General features: G+C 37.6%; 1 protein-coding gene across 1 annotated transcript in view; it reads left to right on the forward strand.

Annotated features, from left to right (window-relative positions):
- Positions 1-10,987, forward strand: part of LOC106872886 (uncharacterized) — a 27,486-nt gene extending 16,499 nt beyond the window's left edge. Inside the window, exon 2 of the mRNA XM_052976758.1 lies at positions 10,083-10,987. Coding sequence (XP_052832718.1) covers positions 10,083-10,527 — 445 coding nt within the window. The 3' untranslated portion in view covers positions 10,528-10,987. The remainder of the gene's footprint in view (positions 1-10,082) is intronic.
- The last annotated feature ends 698 nt before the right edge of the window (positions 10,988-11,685 follow it).

Here is an 11,685-nt window from a genome sequence, read left to right on the forward strand (position 1 = left end):
GCAGAAAAAAAATATTTTTTCATAGCTTTCTATTTGTGTGATGATAATGTTGAGAGACGCTCGAGTTAGTCGTAGTTATGATGATGGTGTCGGCGGCCGGAAACTCGTGTTGCTCATACCAATGATGATGCTGATTAGTCCAGATCGTCGTGGCTGCAGTCGTTCTTTAGTCGGGGTCACCACTTTAGGAAAGTGGGTTATACATCATTAGATGTACACCTAACTTTCCTATATTAAATTAGAAGTGAACGGAACGCAGAAACTCCAAACTGATCAACAACAAATATTTATTTTATGGTGGAAAATAAACAGCTTCCAATTGTCCGGTTTCTGAGTAGCCTGAATGTAGATGTACTGTCCCTAGAGATGAATCGTTAGAGAGACAACTTGGTTCATCCACACTCAATGAGAGAGCTTGTTTAGATGTCTTGCTTGGTCGCTGTCTGGCATGGTAAAGAGAGCAAATAGAAGCGGGAACGCTTGGATGTTGAAATCCACGCATGCGTGGTTAAGGATTCAGCAATGGCGACTATGCCTTTTTGGCGCCAATATGACGTCACTACACATCTTTTCTCAGGATAAGTGATGATTCCAGATCAATAACTAGAAGTTTCATAACTTTATTGTTAACTGAACATTTAAGTTTAACCTGACCTTTTGGTTGGCAGGTGTGTTGACTGTTGCTTTTCAGTATGACATTACTTAACTGTAATGGACCAGTGTGAAATGTGCATAGTGTGTTGTTTGGAATATTTGTTTGTGCTGCAGTATCATGCTTGAAATCAATACTATGCCATCTGGAAATATGAGACGTATTCTAGAAGTTTTGAGAGTTTATTTTTAAGACAGTGAGTTATAAAATGTCCAAGATTATTGTAATTTTAGTATATCATCACTATACATCCAGTAATTTGACCTACCGACTTTATTTATTCTAGATTGAAGGAGACGACTGTAACAGCGCTTTTATCATACCCTGCAAAAAACACTGCCTGCCACTGCTGACTAGTTTGCAGAAAGCAGTTGGGACGTTTGGAAGCTTGCAATGTAATAAAGTTTTGTGTTAAGCTGGGCACAGGAATTTATGAAATGTTCCAGACTGCTTATAGATTAACAATTTTGCTGGCATAAGCAGTCCAAGGATGGTTGAGAAGTGTGGGAGGGAGAGGGGTGTCAGAACATCAGTACTGGTTGAGAAAATTCACAATTTTCTGGTTGAAGACCATCATATGTCTATAAAGACAATAAGCATACAGTTTGGAGTTGGTGTGACAACTGTACATGGAATTGTCCAAGAAGATTTGAACAGGTGTAAGATTTGTGTAAAGTTTGTTCCCAGAGTGCTCAGTGATGAGAATCCTGGTAACCAACTACTTGACAGAGAGGGATTCAAAACTGTCCCCTACCCTCCTTACAGTCTAGACCTTGCTCCCTTTGATTTTTGGCTGTTCCCCAAGCTGTAGGAGAACCTCAAGAACTGTTGTTTTGAAGATGAAAGAAGCTGTAACAAGAATCCTGGACACCTTCACTTTGAAGGACTTTGACTTCCATGGCACCTTCATGAAGTAGCCGGAATACTACAAATGCATTGAAGTCAGAGGATCCTACTTCAAAGGAGATTAGAGTTTAGTACTTCTTTAAAATTAATAAATGTCCCTCCTGGAAAGATCTGGAAACTTCTGGAATGCACCTTGTAAATATTAATGCAACAAAGCATTATCTCATGGGCTTATTTCTGACACACCCTGAGATTGGCACAGATTGGCAAAATGATTTTGCTTATGGCATCTTGTACCTGTTTTTCTGTAGGCAGCCCAGGCCATTGCTTAGGTGGATGAATGTTTACCATATGAATTGATAGTCATTTCTAGGCATTTAAAATTTTTTTTATCTTTGTATGTCATGCCTTTAAATGTTCTTATATAATTTCTTTTCTTATCTGTTGATGCTTGTTTTGCGTCACTGCTGAGACTGAAAAATCTTTAGTCATGTTTTTTATCTCTACAGAACACTTACTTCAATAGCTCTACATCCTAAAGCAGTATCTCTTGAGAATCTTTGTTTTGTATTCCATGATTGATCCTATCTAATCAAATCATCCTGTATATTCACAGTCTTTAGCATTCAGCTCAATGTCAGTTACAAACAAGTGGAATTTCTCTGATGGTAACTGATTTCTACTAAAACAAAAAAAACAAAAAAATAGTGGACATATGATGTTTTTTCTAGAGTATCAGTACTTTCAGAATTTTGTTTTAACAGTGATAATTTTGTCAGAATTTTCAAAAGAGTTAAGACCTGCAATGGGGAGATAAGTTGTAACCTGCATTTTTTTGTCTTTTTCTGTAACTACTGTGGCAAGCAAACAAGAGTCATAGTGTTATTCCCAGTCGCAGTTTCCATCCAAATTTCCTTCAAAGCTTAGATTTTTTGATGGCTTCAAACTCTGACTTTTATCATCTGGAGGCACTTCACTTTACCATGGCTTGCATTTGCACTTTCTGTATGTTTAGCATGGTGGAAAAGATGCATGTGACTAAGGCTATGGTAATATCATAATCTTCTGGGTTAATAAGAGTCATGATAAAGAACATCAAAAAATACAAAGACAAGTTAAAGTCAATTGCCACATTTATTTCGCTGCTAAAAGAAAATACAGCAACTGGTATACATGGATAATTCTGTTAATTAAAATACATAGGTTCACCATACTTCTTGCTCATGTTAAGGTGTGTGGGAAAAACACAGAGCATGATGACAAGAAATTCTCCTGACAATTCTTTCCTCACTGAAGCTGCAAAATGGATAAAAAATGTTCTCATGCTGACAATCCAAACACACTCATGACGACCCACCACACTGAGGAATTAGCGAGAAAAGATTCTCTTGTATAACTGATGTTGGCGTGTTTGGCTAATCTATTATGTTAAGGGGTGGACAGCCCGTGTAAAACTAGGTGGACTCAATCACCACGTGATGAGCCAAAACGTGGGTACCTAAAGGTAAAGAGTGAATATGCTTACAACACATGTGTAAATGAAGTTCAGCAAACAAATTAAACTAAAGGAGAGAATAAATACTCATCTTTGTGTTTGTATCTTCTTTCTTTTGTTGCCGGAGGTTCTGACACCACGTTATGCCAATCTATAATGATAAAGTTAACTAAATAAAATAAGAGACAAAATACATGCTTCTCAATCAGAAAGCCATTGCTTGTATAACAGTCCCACACTGAATATTTTCTTAAATGTAGTTAGTTAATAACAACACTAATTAACACTAATCTTACAGTTGAAGGGAAGTAGCTCAATACATTACCAAATCTGAGTGAAGCATTGTTTTTAGTGCTGAGAGTAGGAATGATGAGAGGTGGAGGAATTAAAGAAAATTAAGGCCAGCAAGAATTACAGAGGAATATCAGAAGACTAAATTCATAAGTAAGAAGATTAAACATTTGAATGTGTGGGTGGGGTAGTGGGGTAGTGGGGTAGTGGGGTTAAAACTAGTCACAGACGGCTTTATGCAACCTTAACTGCAATCTAGTCATTAATACAGTCTAACAGAAGTTGTCAATGTAGTTGGTAGACTTTGGATACAAGTTTTGTCTACACATGTCTGTGAAAAATTTAGAAAGGAAGATGACATCATAAAATTATAAGAAACGAAAATAGGAAGTTGTAAACAGAAATTTTAAACCAAAGCAGGAGGAAAATTTTGCATTCGTTGATAAGGAAGTAAACCTTTGTGCTTTATCTGCCATATGTCACACAGTCATTATGAAGCCATCAATTTGAAATGCTAATATAAAACAAATTGCAGAAAATTTTTGAATGATTATCCACCTTAATCAGAAATAAGGAAAAAACAAGTTAACTGTTAAAATTATCACTATATAGCCAACAAACACTTTTGATAATGTTCTGCAAGAAAGCCAAAATAATGACTGTAGCCAGTTTTGTTATACAGGGTGTCCACAAGGTCTGGGTACATGGAGTAAATAAAATCATAACATAAACAATTAAATATAAAAAATAATTTCTTAAAGTATGTGTTAAGCCCCATGTACCCAGACTTTGTGGACACCCTGTAGAATGGATTATTGCTCATGCTAAACCTCCATATTCTGATGGTGAATTTAATATAGCTGATGTTGTTGCCATATTAAATTCAAATAACACAAAATTAAAGTCACTAATAGCACAAACCCCAGTTTCACACTCCAGTATTCAAACCAGTGTTGATGATGCAAGCAAAATGCAAAATGACTAAAAAAAATTCTCTTGCATTCAGTTTAATGACTAACAAATTGACTGACATACAAGACAGCTGGCAGTATTTGTTTGTTATATTTCTTCTGAGGTAATTGTGAAAGAAGAGTTGCTGCATTTGGTGCAATTAAAAGAAACAATTTGTGGTGCTGACATAAAAAAAATGTATTTGACAAAGTCTTAACTCTCATGACCCACTGAATAAACCTATCAGTGTTGCAACAGGTGATGAATATATGCAAGATCTAATGTTTTCACTGATATAATGAATCATTTACAAACTCTTAACTTGGCACTCCAGGGAAAGGCTAAGATTATTTTTAATCTTACTCAGTTTTCAGCTTTCAAAGTAAAATTAAAACTTTTATAAGAGACATTGTTGAAAAATTTCAGGCACTTTACCAATCTCAGAAAGAGAGTGAATATATTTCCTGATACTAAAATAAAAGACCACAAACTGGAAGAATACCAGCATAAATTACAAGGATTACTTGATAATTTCCCGACCAGGTTTGATGACTTGCAGAAGGTGAAGCAGGATTTTCTTGATGTGATCAATGATGGTTGTCTAATTCTCAAACCTCTAGTTATGGAATCATGAGGCAATGGAATTACAGAACTTAGGTCTAAAGAAGATCCATAAATCCTTGTCTACAAAAGAGTTCTGGAAACAAGTTCCAGAAATAAAATGTCCTAAACTGAAGAAAACAACTGTGCAACTACTCTGTCATGAATTTTATGAAATGGAAGCATTGTGCAGAACTTACAAGCCATCAACTTATTGAGCTAATTCAATTTAGCCTTGATGGAAACCTGCAAGACCTCTGCTAGCAATAAATAGCAGCTTTAATAGCCTGATATGTGTTGCATTGTCATAAAAATATTACGAGTCTCACTTTATAAGACAGGATCTGATTTAAATAACTGTAATTTTATTGGTTTGCCTTTTTACATATTTTTGATGTTCTGACCAGATATTTACTAAGATAGATATTTTAATTATTTTCACCTTTTCTCTTTTATTCTTGGTTGTCTAATTTTATGTTAGTGAATGCAAATTTGTACATTTTTCCTAAATGTTTTTGTAGTTCATTATTGTATTAAATATGCTAAAACTTTTGGTGTACAAACTTAAACTAATACAACTGCATTCATGAATAAATATTATTGCATACATATAAAATGTATATGTAGCAATTAAAACATTCTTTTGTGTTACTAATTACACTCATCAGACTACGGCCAGCCTGGGGCACGATCATGGAAGTATTTAATCAATCATATCAACCCTAGTACTTTTATTTTTAAGTTTGGCATACTTCTATTATTGATCTAAGTTGTGTGGGACAGAAACACTGACACAAATACAAACGTAAAACATGGTGTGGATATTGTTCATGTCTTGCGACTCTCGAACATCTGCACTTTATTGTTTTGTTAATCAAGTTTGACCAGCTTTTGATTAAACGCTTCAAGGCTATGCCCCAGCATGGTCACAAGTTCAATGACTGAAACAAGTAAAAGGTAAAATGGTTACACTGTGTTGTGTAAGGTGTGTTTGTTATTTAGGTCACATTAACTGTTTCCTATAATTGACAATGTTGCGTTTGTGTTAAGTCAGAGAGGGGAATCTCTATGGCCTGGTTCTCTGTTATCCTTTACTTGTTTCAGGCATGAGACTGGGGCCATACTGGAGTACCACATTGAATAATTTCTAGTCAACTGAATCGACCCCAGTACTTTTTTCTTTTTAAGCCTGGTACTTATTTTCTCAGTTTCTTTTGTCAAACTGCAAAGTTGTAGAGATGTAAACACACCAACAGCAGTTGTCAAGCAGTGGCGGGAGATAAATGCAGACACACACACACACACACACACACACACTCATATATATATATATATATATACACACACACATACACACACGATGAACTGCTTTCAGCTTCTGTCTACCAAATCCACTTATAAAGCTTTGGTTGGCCTGAGGCTATAGAAGAAGACACAGCTTGCTGCTTTTAATCATAATAATAATAATGGTTTCAATTTTTGGCACAAGGCCATCAATTTCTGGGAAGGGGGTAAGTCATTTACATTGACCCCAGTGCTCAACTGGTACTTATTTATTGACCCAAAAGCTTGTAAAGCAAAATTGACAGTGGAGGAATTTGAACTCAAAATATAAAGACAGACGACATGTCATTAACCATTTTGCCTGGCATGCTAATGATTCTGCCAGCTCACTGCCTTAACAACAGTGGTGGCAGTGGCAGCAGTGACGATGACGACGATGATGATCCTCCTCCTTCTCCTTTCTAATATAGGCATAAGGGCAATATTGACCCTAGAACTTTACTGGTACTTTATTGTATCAACCTTGGAAAGATGTAAGGCAAACTTGATTGTGGTAGAATTTGAACTCAGAATGTAAAAAACTCTAATTATTTATTGCAAATCATTTGGCACAAATGGGTTTGCATTGGGCCAACAACCCCTACCTAGTAAAACAATGTTTCAGAAGCATCAATGACAATTCAAAACCATGATGTAGGAAAGGTAATACTTATCCCCACTTAAACATGGATGTTCTGTTAAAAAAGATTATACTAGGGTAGATATCATGAGAAAAACTCTCTTATTGGCTTTTGATGCAAAATGCACTCCTGTTTATTTCACTAGTGGGGAGATAAATCCTTGGTATTTCCAGTGCTGAAACCATCAGATCACATGATTTCGACCTTCCTTGGTCTTGTTAATGATGGATGCTTGACTGTTAGAGATAACAATGACTCATCTCCCTGCCAGCAATGTATAGAAAAACAGTACCAAAGCAGGCACTGGTGGTCTCAGTGCTAGAGATGGCAGGGATTATCTCCCCACTAGTGATATAAACAAGGGTGCAGTTTACACCAGAAGCCAATATAAGAGTTTCTCTCAGATTATCTACTGTAGTATAGTTTGTTCTAACAGAACATCCACATTTAAATGGGGATAGATGTTACCTCTTGGTATTAATACTGCCTCTGTCACTAATATACACTGAACAGCAAAAGAAACGTGAGACGTGTGTGACTGTGAAATGTTTTAATTTCATTATGTCAGAGATAAATTTTGACAAATCTGATCAAGTCAATTTCTCGAATGCACTTTGACCACAGTCTATCAGTCATTGTCATGTGTTCTGGTAGTGGGTGGATCTGGCACATTGAGATTGTAGGGCGTGACGTGTTCAATACCGTGCAACCCTCCCTTGGTGTTCAAAACAGCCATACATCGTCAATACATAGAGTGCATGAGGTGGTTCACAAAAGCCATTGGCACCTGTGCCTACACCCTGAGTAAAGCTGCCTCCAGTTCCATATGAGTTGTCGGCCTTGGGACCACCTGGTTCAGCCATCTCTGGATTTCATCTCACAGGTGTTCAACTGGGTTCAAATCTGGGCTGCGAGCTGGCCATGGCATGGTTCTGATGTTGTGGTGACACAGGAAGTCCATGGTGACCCTGGCCGTGTAGGAGGGAGCATTGTCCTGGTAGAACACATGACTATGGTGATGCATGAAGAAGAGTATGATGTGAGGTCTTAGGATCTGGTCAATGTAGCACTGCACTGTGATGCCAATCCCTCTGCCTGCACCAACATTTTAGAACACATGGGGCCTAATTCTCTGATTCAAGCCTATAGCACCCTAAACCATGATGCTTTGGCCACCCCACGCATCTCTCTCCATGACACATGCATCTCTGTAGCATTCGCCCCCTCCTACTCCACACCCTCACTCTGCCATCCAAAGTGGAAACGTAGTACTGGCTCTCATCAGAGAAGACTATCGACTTCCCATTGTTGATGCTGCCAATGTCAGTGCTGTGTAGCCCATTGTTGATGCTGCCAATGTCAGTGCTGTGTAGCCCACTGTAGTTGTGCCTGACAGTGGTAGGTGGTGAGGACAGGCCCTCAAGCAGGATGATGGCAATGCAGGTTGTTGGTGGCCAGTCGATGTTGTACCATGTCGTCATTGATGGTTCACTGTCCAGTGCCAATGGTCTCGTGAGCTGTCACCACTGGCTGGTCTGAAGCAATCACGGAGGTATTGCAGGTTGATGAAGCAGTCCTGCCTGGTGTGGTCACCCAGGGGCACCCTCTGTAGGCATGGTCTGCAGTGCTGTTGATGTTGTTGTATTGCTGTTGCTGATATGGACATTGTAAGCTTTCGCAACAGCCAGGGCATGCTGCCCTGTTTGCAATCAGCTGATAGCTTGTTCTCTCTGTGCTGCTGACAATCAGGTCATACCTGATGCCTCCAAATTACGAATGCCAGGAACGCGGTTCAAGTTGATTTTTATACCAGTAACCTCCATGAGATGCACGTGCATTTCTGTTTTCATGACAATTGTTTGCAACTGTCACCCACAGCATTCAACACAACTACATTTTGGCATTTCATCTCAGGTAAAGTTGAAAGGTTACCTGCAATTTGGGTCTCAGCCATAAACCAGCATGACTTGGAATATTTACACTTACATCCCTGAAATAAATTTTCAGAATTTACCATATAAAAATGACATTTGAAAAAATCACATTTTTTTTGCAGTTCGGTGTATATCTTTTGACAAGATCACTACCTAATTACGACACCAGTGTCTGTTCTGGCACTGTTTTTTCTCTATATTGCTAGCAGGGAGATGAGTTGCTGCTATCTCTAGTGGTCAAGTGTCCATCACTGATGAGAAGGTTGAAATCATGTGATCTGGTGGTCTTGGTGTTGGAGATGGCAGGGATTTATCTGTCTGCTAGTGATATAAACAAGAGTGCATTTTTCACCAAAAGCCAATATGAGAGTTTCTCTCATGATATCTACCACTGTATAGTTTGTTCTAACAGAATATCTATATTTAAGCGGGCATATATTATCTCTCAGTATTAATACTGCCTCTGTCACTTATGTATATTTTTCATGACATGGGAAAGGAAGACCAGATGACATGCTGCGGCTAAACTGGAAAGGAAACTGCAAGGCTGCAGAGCTGAAACAAAGCAGGGATCCAACTAGAGAAAAGCAGAAAAAAACAGCCCAGAGTTGAAAACAGTGGAAAAAAGTTGTTTATGGCCTCTGCTTCATAGGGAAGGAAAGCTTTAAGTAATATGCATGAAAGGAAAGAGCTAAGCCTGTGACATCCATCTGAGGAGTTTTTTTCTTCTTTTTTTTTGTCAGTGGTTTAGAGGAAGAAGAGCCTCCATGACTGGAAGTGGATGGATTTCTCTTCAAACCAGAGACCTGGCCCAAATACTTGCAACAAAATGAATTCTGTTAAAGGCATCTAAGTGCCAGGTGCTGCTGTTAATCTGAACACATTATTACAATACAACAAAAACCCTGGTAGTTGCTAGCATGAGACTCTTATTTATTTTCTGTTCATGTTTCATTAAATCAACATTATTTACCTCATGCTACTAACAAATACTTCATTGCTATCTCATATTCCTTCAGACATGCTTATTAGTTATTTCCCCTTGCTCATTACCTCTTCAATGTCAGTTCATGTTATTAATTCTACATAATTTTCTCTTGTTGCTAATTGTTTCTCTGTGTATTGTAAATCAATCCCTCATTATCTCATGTTGCTAATTGTTTTCACTTTGTTATTTTATGTTGATAATTACTTCCCAAATATTTCACATTGCCAATTACTTCCCTTATTTCTAATACATCATAATTTTTTCCATTGTCAATTCATGTTGCTAAGTTTTTGCTTATCTCATCCCATGATGCTAATTTACTACTTCCTCATTACCTTCTCTCCTTCTTTTCTCATTATAGCTTGAAGAAAATTCGTTCTATTGGAACGAAATTGGCGAAAGGATTTGGCATGTTGATGGGGAGGAAGTACATGTATCTGACAGGTGTCGAGGATAAAGCGCTGTATATCTGGGACCGCAATGCTGACCTGGAGAAGCAGAAAATTATTGTCCAATCTGCTGACCGTGTTATCATGGACACACAGAAAAAACTGAAAGTTAGCCCTGAGCTCTCCTTGCACCCAGGAAAGATGTCTTTTGACAATCATGGGAACTTGTGGATCATAACTACAGATTACCAGTTGTACTTCAGAAATTCCTCTGATGGTGAAGGCTATGAGACAAAAATTGTGAAACTAAAAGTTGATGACTCAAGGGAAAAGCGAACTACTTCGACTGCAGCTTTGGACCGGAAGCTCCTTATATCATTAATAATTGCCACGGTCATGTTGTGCATTGTTTTGTAGGCATTGACAAAGAGTTATGTTATGACTATTAGAAGAAGGATGAAAAAGAGTAAAGTAGAAAGAGGAGAGAGAATGTGAGTGTGTGTATTTTATTATTTTTCAGAGTCTGCTGTTGTAGTTGTTGTTGCCTTGTTTCCAACAAGGGGAGTTTCAGATGACACAGGTGATTTTAGTTTTGACCATAAATTCATATACATTACTTTATCACCACCACCACCACCACCACCACCATCATCATCATCAATTTATGCCTGCTTTTTGCATACTGACTTGAATTGGATTGTTCTATTCCAGTACAAATTCTTGTCACTCATGAACATCCTTTATCGTCAGATGCATAACAACAACGCCAGACTATTGCTTATTTTATTGTGCTAGCATGGATTTGTCCAGCAGTTCTCAAATTGAGCAAATACCAAGCTACCCACAGCAAAAAAAAAAAAAAGAAAGAAAGAAAGAAGCATAGTCCTTTTGACATCTGTCCCTTCTTTATGGATGAAGACAAAACGGAGCTTGTGCTGTATAAATTTTCTTCTTTGATTACCATAGTTTGGACAAGTTTACAAAATTTAATAATATCTTAATTTTATTAAACATGGCAGTTTATCCAGCAGCTTTTCAATCCTTAAAAGCTCTTTTATGAGAAACACTGAAACAGCTCCATTTCATCATGCTTCCTTAGCTACTCAAATGTGTAAGACGCTGCCGGGATTAGTTTTTAGTCAACCCATTCTCCGTTGTATCAGTTTTTATTTAGATTTGCAACACTTGTAAATGAGTTCACTTTGCTGCAGCTTGTGTAGTTTCTGTTTTGTGACTATGGGAGAAATCTTTACATTAAGTGTGGCATTATATTTGTCTCATGTGTTTGACAGCTCTAGAAATGTCACCTCCAACACAGCTGAGAAACTGCATTTCTTTGTGATGTAGGAGATTACGTTAGCAATCAAATGACACTGAGCATAAAGCCAACCTTCATAATGCTCGTGGCACAGTTGTTTAGACAAGAGATGATGACGTGGTTGGTGTTTATTAGAGGAATGTCTTTGTGTTTTGTGTGTGTGTATGTGTGTATACATACAAACACATATACACCTCTCTCTATCTATGTATGTATACATATATATATATATATATATATATATATATATATATATA

Source organism: Octopus bimaculoides, chromosome 25, assembly GCF_001194135.2.
Source record: "Octopus bimaculoides isolate UCB-OBI-ISO-001 chromosome 25, ASM119413v2, whole genome shotgun sequence".
NCBI lineage: Eukaryota > Metazoa > Mollusca > Cephalopoda > Octopoda > Octopodidae > Octopus > Octopus bimaculoides.